This window comes from Lycorma delicatula, chromosome 1, assembly GCF_047948215.1.
Source record: "Lycorma delicatula isolate Av1 chromosome 1, ASM4794821v1, whole genome shotgun sequence".
Taxonomy (NCBI): domain Eukaryota; kingdom Metazoa; phylum Arthropoda; class Insecta; order Hemiptera; family Fulgoridae; genus Lycorma; species Lycorma delicatula.
The window spans coordinates 48180804-48206208 of record NC_134455.1 but is presented as its reverse complement, the minus strand read 5'-3'; the positions used below and the strand labels follow the sequence as shown (position 1 = coordinate 48206208).

Below are 25405 nucleotides of genomic sequence, written 5' to 3'. Positions count from 1 at the left end.
TGGCACATATATATATATATATAATAATAAATTTAAAGCATTTTACCCATTGTGTAAAAAAAATGATTGTACATTTGCCACATCTTGTCATTTTAACGCCTTTATTAAGCAACCTTGATGCGATACCGTGTACTTCGACATCTAAACTGGTTTATCACGTCATTGATCAGTTTGTTTATTACATTTTATATAATTTTGACAGAAAAACAACTTTCATACAATATGTGACCCTGGATATACGGTTCATGTTTTTATGCATTTACCAGACTTTTAAACAAGGTTTTAATTTTATTATACAGTAAAAGTTACGAATCCAGATGCGGTAGGGACGAGTCGGATTTTGGATGTATCGTTAACAAATTAGTTTTATTTCCTTATCGACTGAAAAATGTCAGTATGTTCTGGACACTTTAATATAATTAGAGTATTTACGAGTATTATAACTTCATTTTGAGTACTATAATATTTTATTAGTTCACCTATTACCGAGATTTAAGTCGAGTTTTTAATCCCTTTGTTTTATATATTTTGTTTATGATATCGTATACGAACACTCGGGGATTTATGATAGATCGAATGTAAAGCCGGGTCACCGTGTATGGTCAGTAGTGACTTTTGAAATATTGCGGTTAGTCAGTTTTATTATAAGGATTTACTAGTCACTAGTTTTCACCACGATTGACATTGGCATCATATTGTGTTATTCTTAATGTTACGTAGTTATACAGAACGTTACCTAATATAGTCTTAGTTGTATTTTTTTCTTATCTAGTTTTACTCGTGGTATTTTGAATTATATGTATTAGTTTTATCGGTTGGAGTGAACTAGGAGCAAAAATGTCGGCGGGGTGGCGTAAAAGCCTGAAACATTTATATTGTACGATATATGTATAGGTACAATAAAAAATGGCCGGTCTAACGCTTCACGAATATCTCTTGTCATCCTGAAATTTTTTCCTTCGTTAATGATAGTGATTGGTTATTAAATTGAAAGGAAATTATATTTTAGAAAAATTTGAACTGTTTCTATGTAAAATGAGCGATTTAGATATTGCCAGTCATACGACTCTTGTTTTTACTTTGCTGTATATAAGATACATATCATAAGTACTTTCTAATTAAAAAAATCCTTTGAAATGTGTGGAAACTAAATTTGATTAGAAATTTAAGATGCTAACTTATGTAGACACATCGTTAATTCAATTCTAGGTTGATGGTAGCCGCATGTGGAGCTATTTTACTTTCCTGAGTTTCGTCTAGAAAAAATAAAATTTTCTCTATCTTTGTTGAATGCGTATTATTGATGGAGTCGATGCAAATTGTTCGAAATATACGTCCTTGTTTTAATTTCATGTTAACTAAAATGAGTTTGGTAATTGTTTTGAACGCTTATAAAAATCGCTTTAACGTAAATACTTTTTTATTATTCCTTCATTAATTATTCACCGATTCAAAGTTTTGGAATAACCCGTCAAAGTTCAGAAAGTTCAATCGAGGCACAGGATGGGGATGGATTGCGACTAGATTTTTGTTACTTAAGACATCTTGTCGCGCCACACTGTTTGTTTCCTCCACTGTACTAATACCAGGATCGACACCACTTCAGGTATTACTACTGCGCATCTCTGCTTACCCTTACCAAATTTTATTGAGTAATACAGTGGAATTATTTTAACGTTTATCATGGAAAACAATCGTCCAGTCGTAGACTGTAATCATCTTATTATTTCCATTGTTTTACTCGTCGAAGTTTAGATGGCTAAATTCAGATGCGTCCATTTCGGGGAAGATTGTCGAAGCGAACATTTTTGCGACAGTTTTTGTTTTTACAATTAATACAGTTTAATTTTTAATGATTGAGCCGTTTTGAAATTTCTCAATCCGTGAGCGTAAAAATATTTAGGAGTTAATGACAATCTTTCTGGACAAATTTTATAAACTCACAATGAAACCTCCCATATTTTGTTCCCAAACACCTGTAGTGCTTACAAAACTGATAGTTAATTAACTGTTTTCGCTAGAATTAGGTAGCGACTTGTGTTTGTATTTAAAATAGATTAAAAAAAAAGTTATGTGATAAAATTCGAATCAAATTAAAAAAGTAATAGTATCTCTGAAGAGAGAAGTAACTTTTTTTTATATACCTCAGTTGTTAATGAATAAAACAGTATTTATTTAACTTCAAGGACATTCTGATTCTCATTAGTATGAAAAAAAGAAAATCAGTTGTAAAAAGTAAACAACCTAAATTTATTTAAAACAATTATTAGAAATAATATCTCGTAATCACTATTATTTAATTAAACAATGAGCACAAAACTGCACAAGGGTCTCTAGTGTTTTTAGCTAAATTAAATACCAGAAAGGTTATTAGTACTGATTTTCTGCAGTCAGGTTTTGTTACAGTCTTATAATAGTATCACATAGCCGAATTTATTTAGACCGCGCTAAATTACAAGAAGAAGCTACTTAGGACGTTTGGCATGTATCTAGCCGATAGCCCAAAGTCTTTTATAAAGTATGATGTTTTTCCGTCTGGGATTAACATTTTCATGAAACGGAAAATCATTGATACAACTATATTTCGTATATCCTACTTTAAAAACGTTGTGATTCTGCACAAAATGTTATCGAAATCTGTCATCGGTTGTCCAAATTCTTCGTATAAGGTACATAATTTACGTACGTTAAATTTTGCTTTACTTATATAATTAAATCGTCGTTTTCGTAATCTATCATACTCACGGACAAAGTATAAGTTCACTCTTAAAGAAAAAAATACTTTGATTAAGGCCACCCTCTTTGTGTTCGTCACTGTCATTTTGTTAATAATAGAACTTGACTGTAGAAAAATATAATCCTACGTTCCATAATTTCGCAAAATTCACTCTAAAAAGTAGATTAATCAGGCAATGGGTATGCGCGTGTGCTATTACTACTTAAATTTTACTCTGGTATCTTGATAATTGCTATGTCTGATCATAATCTTACTTAGTTTGTGTCCGTTTCAATGCTTTTATGGAGTTTACTTCCTAAATTTTAAAAATACCAGCTAAATTTTTATACCCGTTTGCTACATAATTCATAAATATGTATATACACATATACATAAGATGTATGTGTAGTAGTGTCATCTACGTTATTATCCTTTATCTGCCTCGTTCACGGAAACTGAAAACTGCGTATCAACACAAGGCGGTAGCAATTGCAGAAAGGTTTTACCGATTATGGTATTAGTGTTATCGCTTATGGGTTACTTTTGTCAGTAATTAAACTGAAAATTTATAGCGATGTTCTACCACAGAAAAGTTTGTTAAGAGGCTGCTGAGAGGATTTTCGTTCGTAAAGCATAAAGAAAGATTAAATTGAATTAAAACATACATTTGAAAAGGATTAGAATTAATGGTAAATTTATCTCATTTTTATTCTATATTATTAGTATCCGCTTTCGTGATGGCAACATCAGGTGTGCCAGTGAATCAGGCGTCTTTAAAAACATTATTAAGAATAAATTATTAATTTTATTTGGTTTTAACAACTATGAACACAACGTAAACATGAAAGAATTTACTATTTTTGATTTTAAGTCGTCGAAAGGAAAACTTTATCGTCCAAAAATGACATCTTGTAGATTTCCACCAATCCACCTTAAACATTCAGTCATTGATAAGTCACCCATTACTCTTTACAGCATCTCTAGGGGAATTCTAGGGTTTTTTGAAGCTCGCTGTCGGAAATTTTGCTTGTTAACAAATCCTGACTAATGAAAATGAGTCTCATCACTCATCAGTAGAAGTTTTGCCTTTCATTAATTAGCTGCAGTAAAGGTTGACAGAAATTTATCCTGTTTTTATAGTCTTGTATTGCATCAGTTATTTGATTTTTATACGGTGAAGTTTGAGGTAATCGTGTAAAATTCGCAGAATACTGCGGTCAGACAGTCCGAATGACACAGAATGGCGGCAAGCTGACCGGCGTGGACTTCGCTCAAATGCCTCTATTACAGTCGCGATATTCTCGGATGTACGTACTGTTCTTACACTACCCTTTCTTCTCAGCGTAGAACCAAGTCTTGATGGCGGGGTTGCGAGCTGATGGAACATCAGCTCGCAGCCCCGTAAGGGAAGGCACCCGCCTAGTGACGTTCCGGTCGCCACACCCCCCTCCCAACATTCCTAGCCATGATGGGCTTTAACGGGAGTCGTCAACCGTCCTCTCACCTTTTACATGCCGTAGTAATAAGCCTGGCCTCATTGGGATGACATCGATGTAAATGCCTCGGTAGACATTTACATCGGTGATTTATTAACTCAGCTTTTGCCTTCGCTTTAGGCCTCGTCCGGGAACTGGTGGAACAGCACGATTGCGATCGATTGCGTAATGTTTTTGAAGTTCACGCTGAGCGATTACATAACTGTCACCGTTTTAGTTAAACACTCGCCGCAATTGTACGTTGTTCTCCAATCCATTTTATTTTGTTTAATCCCTACATCCGTGGCCCGGACATCCAATTAAGTATACTCGGCCCAGGGACGTGTCCTTCCGACTCTAAGGAGGTCTCCCCATCCACCGGCTTAACATCCGGCACGACAGGTCAACCCCCCCCCCCGGTTCTGGATCTTTTGTGCCTGCCTCTAATCCCCGGCGGGGGAAACAGGGCCCGGCTATGCTATGCCGTTCCCCGGCTCCCCCCACCAGGAACCGGGTCTCGGTCATTATGCCTTGCCTCAAACCAAAGGTGCCAGCACCAAGGGCGCAAGCACCCCCAGAAAACCAACACCCTCGGCCGGGTCTCGGTCTTAACTTAACCCCTCGCGAAGGTTTTCCCTTGGAGTCCCCGTCCCCTCACAGGAACCCGTACACCTAAGCATACGGGTCCTCCGAGACGGGGCTCTCCATCATTCCCTACACTCTACACTTAGCACTCTAGTAACCCCGGCGTCGATATTCCTCCACCTTCGTACGAAAAAATGTTCTTGCGAAGTTTGTGAACCATTTCTAGTTATTTTCAGAGGCCAGCATCCACTCCACAAGATTTCCTGTCACAATGCGTTCATCTACTAATCGTTGGCGGTGTTGCGCCCATCTATGGCACTCGAACAGCGTATGTTCGGCGTCATCTAAGCCCTGACAATATTCACATACAGGCGACTCCTTCTTACCAATTCTATTCAGGTAGGTGCTGAAACAGCCATGGCCAGACATTGATTGGGTAATGTGGTAATCCATATCACCGTGACGCCGGTCTAGCCATTTATCTAATTCATGTATTATTAGTCGCCTGGTCCACTCTGCTACTGATGACTCGGTCCAGACCGTCTTCCACTCATTCCTGACCACCTCTTCTGCTTCAATTTTATTATGACCAGCCGCCCTTAGTCTCCTACCTTTGACTTGTAGGTAAATTGGCGGAACTGATGCCAAAACACATAAAGCGTTGTACGACATTGTACGGTAACCTGCCACTACACCTAATAGCGCCGCCCGATGCATACTTGTCAGTTTTTGTCTGTTTCTTTGTATATTTACAGCATCAGCCCATATCATGCCGCGTGTAGTACAGACGACACCATCGCAGACGTGATGAGCCTCTTTCTTGATGTTCTAGGTACTGTGTGTCCAGCAAACAGCCCCCTGATCGCTTTTACTGTCGACGAAGCCTTCTTGCATACCAATTCTATATGCCTGCCAAACTTTAGATTCTTATCTAGCACAACCCCCAGATATTTTGTGCTAGTAACTTCAATAACATCCTCTTCACGGATCGCAATATTCACACCGCGAAGTTTCCGTCTACCCGTGAAGAGGATACACCTACTTTTGGTAGGAGACACCTACATACTATTTCTCGCTAGCCACTCGTCTATCAATCTAAGGGAGAGGTTAGCCTTTGCCTCCACAGCGTCTAGCTCCCGATCTTCAACCAGTACAGCAACGTCGTCGGCATATGCTACGATTGTAACGCCGTCTAGGTATTTAAGGAGAAACACGAAATCATAAAAGACGTTCCAAAGCAGGGGTCCTAATACGGATCCCTGCGGGACACCACCAAAAATCTGGTACCTCTCCGTCCCCTCAACCGTGTTGACCTCTGTCCATCTGTCACTGAGATAACAATTTATTTGATTAATCAAATAGTCACTTATATTCATTCCTCTCAACGCTGCCACTATAGCCGACCACGGACGGACCCAAATGCGTTCTTTATATCAAGCTGTATCATTAGCGGTATTCTTCTCGTCCGCCAAATGCCCTGTCGATTCTCCGTTGTCCATCGCATCACCCTATTTATTGCGTCTACCGTCGAGCGACCCTTACGGAAACCGTATTGCTCACCGTGCAGGCTGTTGTTTCTTTCTAATTCTTCTTGTAGCCTGATTGCTACAAGCCTTTCCACGACTTTGCCCATGTTGTTTATTAAGCTTATTGGACGGTAGTCGTTGGTGCCAAGACTAGCGGCTGATTTAGGTAGGAAGACCGTTCTCGCTGCCTTCCAACAGTCTGGGAATGTGCGGTGTTGTAAACCATAACTGGCGACGTCCGTCATCTCCCACGGGACGATCCTTATTAGACCTTTAATGACTGCAGCCGGAGCCCCATCTGGGCCCAGGCTTTTCTTATTCTTCAGTTTATTGACTGCAGCAGTCACCTCGTCCTGTGTGAACCTGCCACCTTCAAACAGGACTGTACCTTGTCTCTCAGTTTCCCCCTGCGGGAAAAGTATAGTCATTTGTTGTGCAATTTTATCTTTATTTAGAGCTGGCAGACGCCTTCCAAGGGGTTTTGTAATAATCTGGAAGGCGCGCCTCCACGGGTCCGCATCCAACTCACCGCACTTTCAGTCGTCAGACCTACACGAGCTCTCAGCTTCTGGGTCCTCCGTTTGCACCGCTGCAAAACTGTCCGTTGATCAGCAATCCCTTGATTCCATCAGTACACCGAGTATTGTTTAACATCTCTGACCGACACATTAGAGATCTCCTCTCCAATGATGTTTTGTAGAATATCCTTCCTTTTTGTAAAACATAACTGTCAACGTTTTTTGTAAAACACTCGCCGCAATTGTACGTTGTTCTCCAATCCATTGATTCATTGCAACTAAACGCTTTTCAGTAAGCTGCAAAATGATAGTAGCGGTTTAATCCCTACTCAACTCTATCTCTGAAAAAACGGTGTTGCAAAATCGCCCGGTTTATTGCTACACTCTGTATTTCGTGAGGCGTTATGAAATGCTGGTATCTATTTATAGATTTTGCATGAAGTATTTATTGTAATGGGAAATTTTAATATAACGGTTTTTATTTCTGATAGCTCTGTATATTTCTTCGTCTACGCGTTTCATTTGTATGTACATTTATTTATGTTACTTAGTAGTAATATGTTAAATAGGAATTTTTTTTATGTCCACGTTCATAAAAATATTAGTATTTTGCTTTTTCCCCCTAATAATATTTTTATTTTATTTTTTTTCAGGTGAGTTCAGTTGATCAGACCTAAATCGTTTTGAAAAGAAAAGGGAGGTAAAAGTTCGTTTCTTTTTTTATACATGTTTTACATTCCTTTTTAATTTTTTAAAATGGAAAGTTTTTATAACATATTAATTAAACTATATTACAACATAGCTTTTTTATCCTGTGCTTGCAGCTTTCTTATTTATGTGTTACGTTATAAGAAGACTCTACGACTATTCCAGTCAGCAGTATATTTTTCCACAAATGCAAGCTCTCTATATCATGATCAAGCTTCTTTTTAAGCCAGTATTACGACACGATTCTGGGAAAGCTTAGTAAAAGAACTTCATTCTATTACTAATTAAGTGTAAACATTCACACATGTAATAGGGTTTTTTTTTAACTACTGCTTTTTTATTTTGTTATATGTTTTGAAAAAAAAACGTAAAATTTTGTATGTGAAATGCTTTGTTTGGTTTAAATACATATATAAACCAACTAAAATAAGTGGTTTATTTTTTTTTTTTTTTAGTAATTTATTTAAAGATCTAAATAGTAAAATGATTAAAATTTACTTATATTTATTGTGGTGACTGCAATTTTACTATTTCAATAATGCTTGAAAAGACTATGGTCCAAACATTTTATTATGAATTCTATTTGTACTTTGCAAATTGTAGTTTTTTAATATAAAACATTTTCTCATCATTTCATGTCTTTTCTAATATTTGTGTTTTCGAATTTTAAAAATATTAATGGAGTTTTTAATTTCTTAACTAATTCGATTTGGAAATATGTGACGGTTTTATCATTGTAATTAAGAAAGGTTTTTATTTTTCTGTAATCTACAAATTTATATTTTTATTGCTTTTTATCCCTGTTAGCACTTCTTTTTTATTTATTTAATTTGTTTAAACAATTCAGTGCTAAGTAATATGTATTAGTAAATTCATATCTGACGACACTATTTTTTCTTGTATGATTGAAATTTTTTATTAAGTGTTACATCACACTTTTAAAGCGTTTTATATAAAGTTTTATTTGCAATTATTTTTTTACATTTTTTAAAAATCTTAATATCTTTTTTAATTTCATCCGTATATTTTTACATGTTTATTTTGGTTTTCAAGAATTATAATTTTGTTCATTATTGAAGTTTATCTTGTATTTTATTAAGCTTTTCTTTAGATGTTAAATATTTCGCAAAAATGAATTACCTTTTTTTATATAGATGATTCATTAAATAATATTAAAAATATCTAAATTAGCTTGAAAATAAATGTTATATACGCTATTTATTTTTATAATAAATGTTTGCATTCGCGCGCACATTTGTATAAATATAATTTACACGTTTATTTACAAGTACAATTTTTAATTAGTATTGTTGTATTCCGTAGATTTCCCTGCTAACAAATAATATTAGTTAAATCTGTGAAAGTTTATTACAAAATTACGAACCGTCACGTTAATCGTGTTTCAGTCTGCCGGTATTATTTGAATATTTATGATTTTTTTTTGTGGAGTATGATTATTTTTTTTAAATAATTTTTTGATATGTCATTTTCAGTCAACATGTTTCCATTGTTCTGTATAGTATCTAAAAGTTGTTCATAAACATTTAACTATTTGGAATGAAAAGCTTTCGACTAGATTAAATTACAGATAAACACGATTCTTCCTTCGTTTTTTGTTTTTAACGATAGCCTTGCGTTTAATTTTTAAATTGTTACGGGTTTTTCAGATTATTACTCATAAAATTAACGTTAACTTGTAGAAAGTCGTCCTTTGATTTTTATGAGTCGCTGAACATTTGTTTTATTCCGGATTGTATTTCAACTGCTTCAGGCCTAAACTATTCTCGCGTATTTACGTATGGTAGCTCGAGAACTGTGAATCGATTTGAATAGGAACAATACTTTAAAAACTGTGTTACGGAAGGCAAAATCGGTTGATATTTTTAGTTATATTTGACAGCGATGCCTACACAGAAAATTTATTTTTATTTTTCTATCATTTGCAGTATAAAATAACAGTGATCAAAGCATTGCTATCTGTAAAGAAATGAACTCGGGAGTTCTATTACTTAACGTATGAGGTCCCCGAACAAAAAAATAAAATTCTTGTTTTTCAGTTCGTGTGTGTGTGTGTGTGTGTCTGTTTATAATCTATTGTATGAAATAACAGTTTACGTATAATCAAAATATTTTGTGTTGGAAATTTTAGCGTTAGGAGAATTAATTTCATTAAAGATTTTAAAAGATATGAAGTGGGTGTTACTCGAAGAGGATTGAGTTAATGAAGAAAATTATACTTAAGTTTTCTTTTTCAAAAAGAATCGAATCATTTTAAAAGCCGTTGAAATGAACCAGAGATCTCTCTTTTTTTATAGGGGAACCATCCCTATAAATTGTTATACATATATTATTTTCCTTCTTTTTCTTTAAATTGAATTTTGCTCTCCAGATAAAGCGTAATCAGGTTTGAAATAGTTTTCAGTACTATCGTAGATATAATGGATAAATGTTTAGTTTTTTAAAGAAATCTCTCAAATATCCCAAATTTGGATCGTCTTATTAACTAAATTTTATTAGTCTATCTTAGTAAGAAATTTATATATTTTTTAATAAATAAAAATAATTACTTTATTTTAAAAAGACAGGTATATAAAAGAAACCGTTAAGAAATTGTTACGTTGAAAATAATTTTCATTTTTATTACTATGAGGAAGTGAGTTACCAGAAAATTAATTAATTAATTTTAATTAGAAAAAATCGAACCATGTTAAATGCCGTTGAAATGAACCAGAGATCTTTCTTTTTTTAAAGGGGAACCGTTCCTGAAAAAAAATGAATTTCCTGAAAAATTAAGTTTTTCTCCGGTAGTAATCAAAGGCGTTTGTTTTGCTTACGAGTGTTCATATACAAAATTTTATTATAGGTTCATCTGCAGCGTATGGACACAGAATATGGTTCCTGTGTTCAAAGGAAAATTCAGCGTCTACCGAGTTAGTAGAGTCTATAATGACGTGCAGATGCACAGAAGTTTGTCGGTAGTTTCGTCTTCTTTTTTCTTTTTTTTTTTTTTGATAGAAATTGAACGAAGGAAGGTATCTACTATGGGAAGTGTAATGCTTCCCATCCCTTCCTGTACCTACTGTTGTTATTGTCTGTGTTTATGAAAGACGATACTGCTTTCTTCCCTACTGCAGTCACATCATTGTATCTGTGTCCTTGTAAAGTTAACAAAAGAACACTTTTTTTTATTCCAAAATCATATCCTTTATTATGTAATTACAGTATTTTGTAACTTCTAAAAGAATTCGGTTTGAACTAGAATATTAAGTATTTATGCAGCGCTTATTTCTCCCTTTTTAATGTGTTCAAAGTATTTTCATACCCGATTCATCATTATAAACAGCCGCTAAAATATAACAGAAAAATAATTAAATGAGCGTCAGAAGTCGCTATATATATATATTTATATTTTATACACGCTGTGCCATGTTAATTAAAATTTATTTTTGTAGATTTAAGAGCAGTAGTACTAAGAAAAAAGATATATGAATATATGAAAAAACGAAAAATATATGAATATACGATATATGAAAAAAGATCAAAGAATATCAAAGGAAAGGTTTTTTCACGCATGTAAGATAAAATTTTCTTTTAAGAAAATAACAAGTATTGTTAAGAAGAAAATGTTCTTTATATATTTTAAACATTTTTATAAAATGAGCAAAATTAGTGTATAACTACTTCCATTTTTTTTAGGGAAGAATTTTTTGAAATTCTTTTTTTAATCTGTTTTCCTCCACGTGTAATTGTTATCTTTTTTTTACATAAAATTTGATGAAAGTTTTCTGCTTTTTAGTTTTCATTTTCAGGTGTTACAGTTTTGAAAATACAGGGAGTAAAAAAAATATATCGAGGTTTAAAGCTACATATGTCTTTTAACTTTGATTTACAGTAGTGAATCGCAAATAAAATGAAAAAATGACTGTTACAGTTTTTTTTAAAGGTGTTCAATAAGAACATATTTCGTCACATAGAACACATATCCCATACTTCAACCAGCATGACTGTAACAACGGAAACCACGTATGCTTTAATTGTGCCTGTGCCTCAAATCGGGTAGATCAGCAAGTATCGGAGCCACATATCCAGAATCCATTATAAAACCCCTAAAAAAAATAAAACATGGGATCAGATCAAAGACCACCGTAAATCAGCTCTGCTATCGGGCCTTTGCCGACCGATCCAGCCATCAGGAGAACGTCATTCAACCGTCCCTTAGCAGAGCTATGCCGGTGAGGAGGCGCACTATCTTGTTGCAAAACAGAATTGTCTGATACATCTTGCAGTTGTGGAAGGGCCGTGCACGCATAGCCAAATAACCAGCTTCCGTTACGGTTGCTTTAGCGAAAAGAACGGCGTGACTTACAGTTAAGGTATTGCACGGAAAACATTTAATTTTGTGGAGTCCCTTTCGTATTGTACGAGAAAATGGAACTTTTCTCATCCCAGGCTACGGACATTATGTGTGTTAACTTTTCCGCTAAGATGAAATGTTGACTACTTAATACAATACCATCAAGAAAATCGTCATTTCACGCTGCAAAATTTCGACGGCAAATTCGGTAGGCTGCAGAACCTGTAACAGCTGTAAACGGTATGGGCGTATATGTAAACGTTTCCTTAAAACACCGTGTCATCAACGGCATCGCTACTTTACTGCCGGCCTTCCTAATAAATGTTGAGTTCGCGGGAAAGATTCCCTGACAATTTCATCATTTTCTTCAGACACTCTCCGTCGTCCGTACTCTTGTCTTTATACAGACATCCGGTTGTTTCAATCCGATTATGGGTTTTGCTTGGGTTTTCTCGCTTTAAGACTTTTTTTGTGTTATATTATTTATGTTTTGCCGTTGATTTAGTTTTGTGTTGTTACTGTTATTGTGTTTTTGTTAGTTCTTGTTTTACGGTTTATGTTTTATGTTTCGTGTTGTGTGCTGAACTCACCTTTGCTTGTTTCGGGTTGGTAGTTCAGTTCCTTCGTTCAATCTTATTCAAGAGCTGGCATGATGTGCTTTGTTTATGAGTTAATGATAGTAATTTACCGATGGGAATGTCGCTTGTGATATTCCCATCGGTGGCATCCTGGCTGAGGCTAGATTGAAAGATGTCAGGTATTGATGAGGAACTCTGGTAAAGCCCATAAGGGTAGGGGTACGGAGGGGGTGTGGTGTGGCGGCCGAAAGTATCAAAGGTGTGGCATCTTACCCTACAGACTCATCCTGACTCCGTAGGCATTTTCCCAAAAATTATTTTCAACTTTTTTAATGTCTTACGAAATAGATGTATTGTAATTGCTTTTTTTTATAAATTTTAAATGCCACTTTTTATTTTCATACTTTTAAAGTAGTAGTAGTAATAATTGATAACAGCAATAAATATTTGATAGAGCTATTGTGTGCCTGGTCAGTGTGGGTTTGTATGGTCAGTATTATTTTACTTAGTATCGTAATTTTTATATTGAATATTATCATTAACTAGTGGTTTATTAAGATTTATTATAAAAAGTATTATTTTATATATTTTATTTTAATTTTTATTATTATACGATCTTAACATCAACACAGAAAAAATAATTAACTATGATTTATAATTAAATAAAAACGATAGAAGCAGTAAGGAAAACTGTTAAAATAAAATTACTGTTTATTAACACTATTGTAAGTATTAAATAAGGAAGAACAATGAATGGCCATGGCCGATCGCTTGTTGGCCTTGAAAGGGCTATTTGTATAGTAGTAATTTGTTTCAAATATTTTTTAGCGATTTATTTTTTGTATCATTACTTTTCTAAAATTTTAGTTACGTAATGCAAAGGTATAAACAAAAATAAAACTATTTTTTAGTTTAAAGATTATTTTTACCGGACTATGGGTAACCCAAAATCATAGATGGGTGTGAGCCGTAACAAATTTTCAATTTCTGTCATTACTGAAGATTAACATTTTATCTTTATTTTTTTTTTAGATACAATTTTAATTGAAATTTTCTGTTTAATTTTTTAAAAATTAATATAAAGAAAATATTTTCGTTATATACTCGACAAACTTAGTTATTTGTTTATCGCGTTGATTTCTTGTAAACATTCGTAGAAATGCTTCGCGTACGTCGGCTGTAATATGGTACGGTGTTTGAATATACGCAACCGGGTGTGGACTACGTCGGTGGTGGGGGACGCCCTTCCGTGCCGAACCAGTGCACGTCTCGGCGCGAGCGTGGCGAGTCATGCCAGGAGCTAGCAGCTGCCACGTTCTCTGGCTGCCCTATTGCTCCTGGTCCTGGTTTTATCCCCCGCATGTCTTTAGCTGCTGGACCATCTACCCGGCTTTCCTTCGTCTCCACATCGTGGCTGCCGCTACCGCTATGGATACCAGGTAAAAATACGGTGCAGTAAATTAAAAAAATTATAAACGTGGGAATTTTCGTTGTTTCAACCGAGGTGAATCCTTTGTGTTGTATTCATTGTGTTATTGTGATATTACACAGAAGCCGTGAATGTTTAGCGTTGTTATTTTCTCGGTTTTGTAAGTTTGAAGTATTGATTTCGTATTATTTTTTTATTGAAAATTGTAATATCGGGTAAAATTTTGAGAGTATTTTTTTTTTTTACTCTGAAGATAAGATATATTTTTGTGTCGTGTGAATTAAAGTAAAAATCTGTGTATTCTTATATTTTTTGCTACAGAATAAATCCATATTTTATTAGTTTTTGCTCACGAAATTTGCTTTATTTTATAAAGAGAAATTTGCGCAATGTTCTTTTGTTCGTTTTACGTAACATATTTCTACGATTATTACGTAATTTGGCATATGTTATTCTCCTTTTTTAGTGTACGTTCATTTTTATTTATTTTGTTATTTTTTGCGATTTGAATTGGAGTGATTTATTTAATTATAATTTTGTTCATTTTTATAAGGTTTTCTGTTAAGTTTTGATATTAGCAGACTTTCGCAGTACAGATGTACAGTATTTTTCGAAACTTCAATTTTCAGAAAAAAATATCCAGGGATTTATTTATTTTGTTAATCGTTAGTGTTTTGTATTCTGTAGTTTTGATCTTCAACAAGATTTAGTCGTTTAATTGAACGAGCAGATGACTTTCAATTTTTATTTAATTTTAACTGTGCTCAACTGGAATCTGTTGATTTAATTTTCTAGCAATGCTTTTTTGTGTAAAGGGAACATTTTCTAAAGGGTTGCTGTTAAATTTTTTAAGTGTGCGTTCTGTAAAGTATGAAATCTAGTATTATTTAATTGTATTTTTTTTAAAAAGTGAAATTAAAGAATTAAAAAGTGTTACTTGTTGATAATTTACAATTAAAGATCATAGTACCGATTGGTATTCTCAAACGGTATTTGCTTTCTTTTTTTTTAATTTACGAATAAGGAGTTGTGTTATCCATTTGGACTAATAATAGTTTACATTTAAAAAGAATCGTATTCGGTAAATTACATTTTTTTTATCGTGCAGGAAAGGGAAGTGATACAAATGGAGTATTAAACTAACCATCCAGGACTTATTGAAGAATTTTTTGGTTAATAATCAGATTTTTTTAACAGATATATCCATATCCGAAAATTTTCCATTTTAAGAAATTTGTACTGGTGTGGTGTAATGAATGTAAAATGTTACCTTATCAGTGATCATGATTTTATATTAAGCCCTAAAATTGATTAAATTGGTATTATTAATATCTAATTTATTTTTTAACATCAGCCTTGTTTAGTGTGTTGCCAAAATAAGTGTAATGAATGGTATTTTACTTTTGTTTCGTATGTTTATTTTTTAATTGTTTTGGTTCTATTTAGACTTCAAAAAGATTAAAGATTTAATTATCGGTTTTCAGTTATTCGTAAGTACGCTCCTTAGATCTTATATTATTTGTGCTCGGTCTGTTAAGAAAATTTTTTAATTTTTTTTAAATTTATAAAATTATAATTAAATAAGTGAAAAATTTTATTTTTTTACACCGAAACATTTTTAATTTTTGAAATTTATGTGCAGATAAGCATTTTTATTTTTAAAAGAAATGTCTTTCCATTAAAGATGGTTATTGGTTTTTGTCTATATAGGAACGGATTTTGTGAATTCTAAGTCGCATGACCCGCATTGATTTCATTTGATACATCGCAGGTGTTACATTTTTTGCCTCAATTTTTTATTTTTACAAAAAATATTACATCGGATATTTATATTCGATGCATATTCGTAATAAATTTACAGTTACGGTTATAAATTCAGATATTTAATTTAGTGACCAAAATGTATAGCTTTCATCGGATTTACTTTCAAGTTGTTCGTTAGTGTAAGTTACAAGTAATAATAATATTCCGTTTACAATATACTCGGATGTTTTTTTCTCACTCTTAATTTTTTTCTTTAATCTGTAAACTGTTTCTTCTGAAATAATATTTTTCGTCTCGAGATTTTTGTGCTTTTGGTACGCCATACACTTTACCGTACGTACACCTTAAGCGAGGGATTCAAAAAGAGGAAGATTAACGCTATAATAGCGACACATATCGCATCTCTTGTTTGTGGCTATTTTTTTTCAGTTCGGTTGTTTTTTTTTATTTTCTAACGTGACACTGAAATTGATGTTTGGGTATTTCAAGTGTTTTCCGTATTAAGAAACCAGATTACCTATTAACATTGTAGTGTATATTTCTTTTTGGCTATCTGTGTCATCTACAAATTATTATTGCAAATTTTTTTTTACGGTTTTCTATCTACGTAGTAGTTTATTTTTTTTCTAATTTTACTACGATTAATGACCCGTTTTCTTATTTAGTTTCCTGTTAATGTTACAGCAAAAATACAAATCGGAAGAAAAAAGTAAGATTAATATTACGCTTTTAATTTCTTAAGTATCAAGAGGGGCCATCGTCAGAAGATTTGGCTTAGACACGTCTATCGTCCGTACGTAAGTGGCGCGATTCCTCTTGATAATTTATACTAGCGGAGAATATTTTCATTAAAAAATTTTTTTTTCTCACCTATACTTGTATTCTCGAGAAGACTAAGCGCTGAGTTCCCGGTTTTGCAGAAACACTAAAGTAAATTTTTCCCGTAGAGTTATCGTCTAAATCGAATTGTTAAGTTAAAGAAACATCGTTAATTTCGGTGAATAGAATCCAAGAAAATGAAGATTGTTAAAAGGTGTATTATCAGCGTTAAAAAAAAAATTAAATAGAATCATTGTAATTAAATTATATGTACTTTTGTTATCTTTCATGTTTTAATGTTTATTATATATAATAACATTATATGATAATTTTTACGAGCAAACTGATTAAACATTTTTTTTTAATATATGGGGTCGTTAATAATTTATCTCTATTAAGCTATTTAATTTTGTTTTATTACGTTTTACTGATAATATTAAGAAGAAATAATCATACGTAGTTTTTTTAAATGCCTAAATGAAAAATCTATCAAAAACACAGTATTGTCGGTACAGTATTTTAATTTAAAAAATCCAAATTTTTTAAAATTTCAATTGTCTATAGTTAGGAAGGCAGTACACGTGTCACTTCAAAGGCTAGTAGTGAGTGACCTTGATCTTGAGTGTTTCTGTGGATAGAAAATTTATAGTTCCGAATTACATTGGTTCTAAGGAACAGTCCCTTTCAGCGGGGCTGGAAAAGTCTTGCTAGATTTGAAGAGATTATATCACATTCTTTATGGCGTAAACAATAAGAGAGGTACCCGTATTAGCATCAAGTATGAGAAAGATAATTTCTTCGGCGGTTTCGTTTGAGCATTTGTCTGTTTTTATTTTCCTGAGTTGTTTATAATAGTGTTTTTTCTTCATTCTTGTTATTCTTATTATTATTGATTTACATTTGCATAACTATCTTTTCAAGTTATATCATCTGTTTGATTTAGTATTAACAATGGAAATTTAATTAGATTTTTATTTTGTTCTTTCAAATACAAACTACGGTTATCTATGTAAAGTATACTTCTACACTTAAGTAACGTGTGAGGTTTTTTAAAGGAAAGAAATATCATAAACTTAATTAATTTTAATGAAAGATAAGAAAAATCCATCCTGTAATATAGCTTTATTTATTTAAAAAAGAAAAACAATCGCTTTCACTTGTCTGTTGTTGATGGGGTGCATCATAAACTATTATCAGGTTTTTAAATTAACATAGAAGAGGTAGGTACTGTAAATAACTCAACAGTATATGGTGTAATTTTTAATAATAAATACTTTAATCGTTTTAGGGTGTGTACATATTATTATATATAGTATACATAATTTTAAGTCTATTTTTTGCATCGCCAAATTAGGTAGGGGGCAAATAGTTTTACTCGCATGTTGAATGCGTTTCGGTTACTGTCTGTGGTAAAAGACGTACAAGTGTCGCCAGGAAGGGTTTCATGGAAACCCTTATACTCTCGATTATGAAAAATTTACATAAGTGTAAGTTTCCCGGAGGTTCCTCCTAATTTTCCATTATTTTCTTACCTTGAAATATTATTTCCTTTATCTTTACAAAAAATGGGTAAAGATTGATGATTTTTCGGTTAAGTCTTCTCCGTTTCTTTTTTTCAAGAGAGGATGCAAGTGAGTATATGTATTCACGTCTTCAGTTGCTTTTTTTGTGTAACTGTTGTGGATCATGCTTTTTAATAGTTTAAATCAGCCCAATGTTCGGTTGAATACGTAATTAAAATAATAAGGATCCTTTAATGATTTGGGAAGTAATTAGGTTTGGTGGGTCGATCAGTGTAGAAGTTATTAGCAGCTTTCTGGTCTCGCAATCGGTCCCGGCGAAGGTCTACAATTTTCTCTTCCATCAAATCACCGTTTTTTCATTTTGTTTGTAATAGATATGTGCGAAGTTATTATACAGTATTAATTAACGGTGGTTTCTGGGGATAAATTTTGTTGCAAATTTTAACGCCTGATTGATGTCTTGTTTTTTTATATGGGGATTTGACTAAATAAAAATGTTCTACGGCAGACATTGTCGGAAGTAAAATTAAGAATTCGTTCCAGACTTATTAGTCTCGATGTTTATTATTTGGGGTACAATTCCTGTTTCCATCGATCAGTTGCTACTGAGAATGTGAGATCGTTCGAATTAATTGTAATTAGAAGAATAAGAATGTTTTTTATCGATCTATCAAGTTAACATGTATCACATCTTTTGATGTATTATTTACAAAATAATTGTAAATTTACATAGTAAATAAGTTAATATTTTTTTCTTCATATGATTTTACTTAAAATCAGAATAAAGGCTTTTGATAAAATCTGCTTGTATTTGACTTTCAAATAAACATCTGGTTTTACAACGGAAATGAGCTTACTGCCCTTGAACTGTCTTTTAAGACGTAGAATTTTATCATAGTATTATTTATTTTCAATTCATTTGTATTACTTCCTGGGGGTACGTCGAGGTGAATTTGTGACATACCTTCGCATCAAAATTTGACTGATTTGTTGTTTTATTGACGATTTTTCCGTACGGAGTTAAGCGGATTTGTTAACATGTATGTTACTGTAGTTTACGAACGAATTATCAGAAGTAGAACGATTCTGTTCAAAGCGTTAACATTTACTCGTACCATTAATATTAATTTTACCGTCTGGATTTCCGATACATTGCATGTCGTTCGCACCGGTATACTGGTTATCGGTGGAAAGGTAATCTTTTCCTTTTCCTTACAGTTAATCGAATAATTGTTTATAATAATGGTTTCGACGATTTAATTTTAATTTAAAATGTTGTGCAAAATTGAAGGGTCTCTGGGATCGAATGCCTCCGGATACGTTCAGTATTATCAGGACGATTACCTTTTATTTAATAACAGTCTGTCACTCTTACGATGGGAATAAAGCTAGTCGTGGAACGCTTTTACGGTTGAACGATATGAAAACGTGACCGGCTCGTAGACCAATACCACGGTAACAGATTACGCTATGAGGACCGGTGGTGCAATAGTTGCTCTCGCTGTATATTATTCACCTCTTCTCATAGATAACACAGCCGAATGTCTTTGTTAACGTTACATCGCGCCTCTTGTTCTTTCTTGTTTTCTGTCCGCTCTTAATAGAAAATAGATTTTATCATTGTAATACGATGGACGTACTATTCTATCGCCTTACGTGCCGATACGAAAATGAAAACATCGTTCGCTTTGCGTAGATTCTTACATTTTGAGAATTTAAAATATTTTCTGTTTTAAATAAAACGTAGAAAAAGTTAGTGTAAGCACCTATTTTCACCACTTTCATAAAAAAGATTTTCGTTTGATCCCAGTGATTTGCAATTTTTTTTCAAATTCTGTTTAAAAAATTAAAATATGATTTCGAACTTTCGATTTTTCCTTTTAGATGGGAAATTTCTTCTTGTACATTTTTTAAAGTACTCGCTAATTCTATTAATCGCTTGAGTTAGGTGTCAGGTAAGTTTGAACGTTGTTGTATCCATCAGACAAATACTCAGTTTAAATATGTTTAGCGTTTACGGTCGTATCATAATCATCAACCGTTGTTATTTGGGCACACCTCTATTTTTTTAAAAACTACTACATTTTGCTCATTCCCGTTCTATTTGTCGATTATTTATCGATATAAATTTTCACTTGTGATTTGGTGATCTGTTAGGTAACCTAAAAGACTGTTAAAGGCAGGATTTAGAATCCGTAATAGATTTATATAATGTGACTATTTGAGAATAACATTTTTGAAATTTGTTTTAATCATTATAATACTAGGTATTGTCAGGTCGTGGTTGATTATTGCACTCCCTATGAGTTCATGATTTATGTTTACGGTTTTCTTTGTTTCGCTAAGAAATTTCTGGTCTGTAAATTAAGAAATATATTTACAGATTCTTTAATTTGGATACAGAAAAATTAATATTTTACTATCGAATATAAAAATTCTGTTGCTATTTAAAATAGTCAAAATGTAAATAATATTCATATTCATGTTATTACCGTCTTGTATCCCCTGTTAATTAAAAATCAACCTACGTAATCGTATTCGATGAAATTACACCCAGTCAGCGCATATAATAATAATAATAATTTTTTGATTTTGTGTGAGAAGCGTATATTCTGAATTATTTTAAACCCTAATTTGATTTAAAGGTGATTTTTGTATTTTTTCCATCGTAATAAGTAATCTGAAAAATTAAGTTTCGGCACCGGCTTTTTATATTCAGATTTTCGTAATTTACAAATTTTATATTTTTAATAATTTGTTTTAGCTTCAGTTTATTATAGATTACTGTAGAATGTTTTGCTCGTCTTGTAGCATTTTTGACGCGATAACGTCACTGGAATGTTTTCCATTAGCGGTACAGCGCTGCCTGGCGAAGAGGGCTCTGTTTGCTGTGGGGTGGTAGCTGACTAGAGGGTTGATGCGCCGTTGCCATACGGCAGGGCGTCGTCGGAGTCCTTTGTTCGGTCCCCTTGGCCGTGCGAGGTTGCCAACGCGCGTTTGCCGCGGTAGGCCTCCCCAACAGCTGTGAACTGTGCCGACTGCTCGTACCGATTACTGGCTGGAGGAAGTTCCTCCCGTATAGCTGCTGTTAGTCGCTATTGCTTGCCTGCATGCGTTATCAGTCAGAGGCTTCCTCATTTTTTATTGTACGGTTTCTCTCTCGTCGTTGCCTTTGTTCGTTTAAGTAGTTTATTATATAAAACCTCCGCTCCTCTACTGTCAGAGCTAGATATATATGTAGTAATTATCATCGACGATGCACGTTATCTTTATTAGAAACATAAAATAATTTATATTAATGCATTACGCTTCTTTAAATTGTTAACTTTAATTTAATCATAACTGAAATCTAATACTGTTGACCTTTGCTACTAGATCTAATATAGTTAGTTTTTATTCTTTATTAAATGAAAATAATTTCTTATCGCACATTTAAAAAAAAAAGTCAACTCTTAGTAAATTAAATTCGTTGAGTGTTTTGACAAATGTATAGTTTGCATGTAAGTCTTTTTTATGGATTTCGATACGATTCCATCAAGTTATTTATATATTGACGTATAATTATAAATATCCCATTATAATCATGCCGTATAAAAGAAATTATTATATAACAAGGATAGAATTTAAGTAATTTATCATGAATTTCCTAGGTAGGACTTACTTACTTACATATTTATCTAGCTTTTTAATTAATTGGTAGCTAATTAATTAATTGGTCGAATTTTGAAAAATATTCTACTCAATATTTTGACGCGGTTTTAAAAATAAATTGTTTTCTGTTTTTCTAAAAACGAACTATCGGAGAGGTTTGCTTAGTTTTCCTTCGTTTTAAATTAATCCGCCCGAAGGACAACTGAACTAAACCTCTTCGGTTTGCTAAATGAAAATTTTGGCCAGAAACTTTTATCGGTACTGTAATAAATGAATTATTTTTCGCAGTGATGGGAAATTTAACGAATCATCTCATACGGTTAAGTTTTAAAGTATATTAAAGAAAAAAGAGAAAATTATATTGGATTAAGAAAGTTTTACTTTTTGTTATACCCGTACCTGTTTACTATTGTTTCAGAGGCGTACAGTCTATTAGAATGTCTTCAATGTTATGTCGGGTTTGTTATATCGTATGCTTATTATATTACAGAGAACATCCATCCATATTCATGGTTGTAACTCTCCATTTTCAAGGCCAGATTCACTCATTCTTTCACTTTTTTTCATTGTTTCTATCGTTTTACTTCCTGCCATCTTGTAAACGTGCATGTCACTGATGTTACTTGCTGTTGGATGTTACTCGCTCGCCAAGCGCTACTATCGTATTCGTCTTGTAAAACAAAAAACTTATCGTGAAATAATTTTGATAAATATTACGTTCCATTTAATAATTTATTTTTAAACTTAATCATTCGTTTCACTATTATACATTTTCTGAGGTACGTTTTACAGAATTGTTCATATTATGTGAAATAACTTTTTCTTACGGTTTTTGGTAACCCCCTAAAAGTTTTAACAATTCAAATATTTTTTGGAAAACTGTATAATTCAGATGGTTTATTTTCGTAATAATATAAGTATTTTTATTCGTGGATTTTAAATTATTGTTTGATTCACGTTAAGGGGTTATCTTTTGAAAATATCCATTCCTGTTAGTTATTTTATGTTTTAATTTATTTATTTATCTGTTTCCTTTACCGAATTCATCTAAAATTTCTAACAAATAGCCGCACATGTAATTACTAACTGTGGTTCATCGAATAGTTTACGGTAATAGTCGATAAATCTGTTAATGATGTATTATTTATGCAGAGTTCACATTCAGTTGAATTTAGAATATCAATAATTATGGGATAGGTTATAAAACTTTTATGTTTGCATTAAACTTTATTTTCCTATTTTTTTTTAATAAATGTATTTTACTTCTCAAAAAACCTGGCAGCGTCTAACTGACGATAAAAGAAAGTATTTTATTTTAAATTTATGTGTAGTTATTGTCTATAACTGTATGTATTGTCCGTTAGGTTTTGTTTATATAATATTATTATTGTATTATAATTGTAATAATTATATAAAATATTTAATATCGAGATTCTATTCATTCTTCATAGATTTTATTCGTTAAATTAGCTCGTATATCTATTTTCTGAAAATTATTGCGTTTCTTTCGTGAAATTTCGACGGGGTGGCCGATTCAAATCTATGAATGTCATGAAAATATATCGCCCCGATTGTTATTTGAAAGCGGCTCAAATTATGGAAGGGCCAGACAATGGGATGTGAAATATGGTCTCGTGAAAGTCGGTGAAATGTTATGTTTAATTTAAGAGAAAGTAAGTGTAGGACAAAGTTATGGATAGATTCGAGATGTGTTGATTGAAACATAAGGCGTTATTTGGGTGCGTCTTGTTCTTGTTATTTTCAAATTGAAACTTGTACGATAATAAATGTATTTTAAAATTACATTGACACATTCAGCTGTAGTCATTAATACTAATAGAAAGTAACTTTTGAAAAGCTCTATTGTTCTGCTTGTTTGTAATATTGCGTGTGTGCCGATGTCTACGCATTTAAATTAACATCTACGCTTCCTAATTTTTCTACCGGCTGTACAGTTAAACGTAAATTAAATTTTTCGTAACACTGAAATTTTGATGTATGTTTCCTAATAATGGAAGATTAAAATATCTTTGGTGCGGGGTTACGTTCGAGATATTTTAGTATCATTTATAGTTCCTATCGATTTAAAAAAATGCACGCTAACGGATAAATGTTTCTCCTACAAAACTAACAAACAAATTTGAGCATGATTTGATATCTCTATTCTACCGGATCAAATATTTGTTTAAATTTTTTACACAGCCGAGTCGTGAAAAATTGTTGATGCATCCTGTTTCTGTAAAAGTAAAATTTATGTATAACAAAACAACAGATGATACCTTCTTGTCTGTACATTGCTAAGACCGTAGGTTTGAGAACGTCGGAAAAGTGACATGCGCTACAGGATATGAAAAGTAAAACTGTTTCGTTGCTCCGATAGTATTTGAAAGTTTACCACCGAATAAAATATTTAGAAGGAAGACTGTACCTGAGGGTAAGACTTTTCCACGTAGTGAAAGGTTCTCCAACAACCACTCGGTTCAGGATCGGGCTAATATTTCTTGGAACGAGGACTTGGACCAGTGATTACCAAACTGTGCACCCCGGGGAGCCGCGGCCTTTTCGCAGGGGTGCCGCGAAATATTGTAAGAGCTTTATAATTAATTAAACCAAGACATTTATAAATTAATTTAACGTTAATAAAATAAAAAAATAATGATGATATACGAGTTCTATTTATTTTTATCTCTTACTTACGAGTAGTCATACTTTTACTTAGGGTAGGACGCCATGGAAAAATTTTAATTGAAAAGGGGCGTCGCAGTCCCAAAATTTTGGAAACCACTGACTTGGACTATAATTCTTGATATGGCAATCCGCTTATGGAAAACGTAACTGAATTATATCATTTCCGCGGGTGGTTTGATGTTCGAAGTTACAGTGTTATTCGATTCGTGTTGAAATCGCTCGTTTAAAATCCGACCGATCATATCTTCAAGTAGACAACTTCTAAAATTAAAATACCTTTAAGGTTTTAGTTTGCGAGTAGGTTTTTGAAAGTACAAGACTGAAGTTCCAGAAGTGTTCCAGAAGGAGAAACTTTTAAGTAATTGTCGGATTCTAATAATTATTTAAAGCAGGTAGGATGATATTTTGTGGCCCAGCGAAAACGTTTGATCTAATCGTAAGAAGTGATAACGAGTGATCGGGTTTGATCGAGAGAGTGATCGGATTTGAGTCCATTTCAACATTAACAGATTATTTGCGAATGTACTAATACGAATTTTTTAATTTTATGTCGGACTAAATAACATCTGAAACTACACAAAATCTGTTTAAATTACAGAATTCAAATTAAGATTTTAAGATCCAATGACTAAGATTCTGTTTCAAGTTGTGTTTAACAGAATTTTTTCCATATCCTAGGCTATTAACGTGGTGCACGGAATTTATTACGGTTAACTAAAATCAAATTATTGTATGGTGGAGATACTTATATAAGTAATCGTTCAATTAAGTATTTAATAATGATTATTTTTTATGTACTGAAGTAGAAGTAAAGGATTATTATATTATTATTTATGGCCTTTTTAAATCTGAGAAGTTTTTTCAATGTTCTTTATGTCGTTTATTTGAAAATTCGGTTTTAATGCTAGTTCTTATTTTGTCCCGACACATTTATAGCTGTTTATTTGTTATACGTCCTTCAATATTTATTATATTAAAATAAATAGAGACGCCGATAGGTTCCTTATATTGTTGCTGTTTTGTACTAATTTTAATCGTTCGTCTAATTAATTATATCCGTCAAGTTAAATT

At 32.8% G+C, this 25405-nt stretch overlaps 1 protein-coding gene across 6 annotated transcripts in view; it reads left to right on the top strand.

The window, feature by feature from the left end:
• gus (splA/ryanodine receptor domain and SOCS box containing gustavus) overlaps positions 1 to 25405 on the top strand; it is a 507417-nt gene that overhangs the window by 389173 nt on the left and 92839 nt on the right. For 2 of the 6 annotated variants that reach the window (XM_075354531.1, XM_075354526.1), the window contains exon 1: positions 13732 to 13899. The exons of 3 other annotated variants lie outside the window; for them this stretch is intronic. In XM_075354531.1, the coding sequence (XP_075210646.1) occupies positions 13751 to 13899 (149 nt within the window). In that variant the 5' untranslated portion in view covers positions 13732 to 13750. Of the gene's footprint in view, positions 1 to 7505; positions 7521 to 13731; positions 13900 to 25405 lie in introns of those variants that run through there. One more of the 6 variants, XM_075354541.1, reaches the window with a different exon arrangement.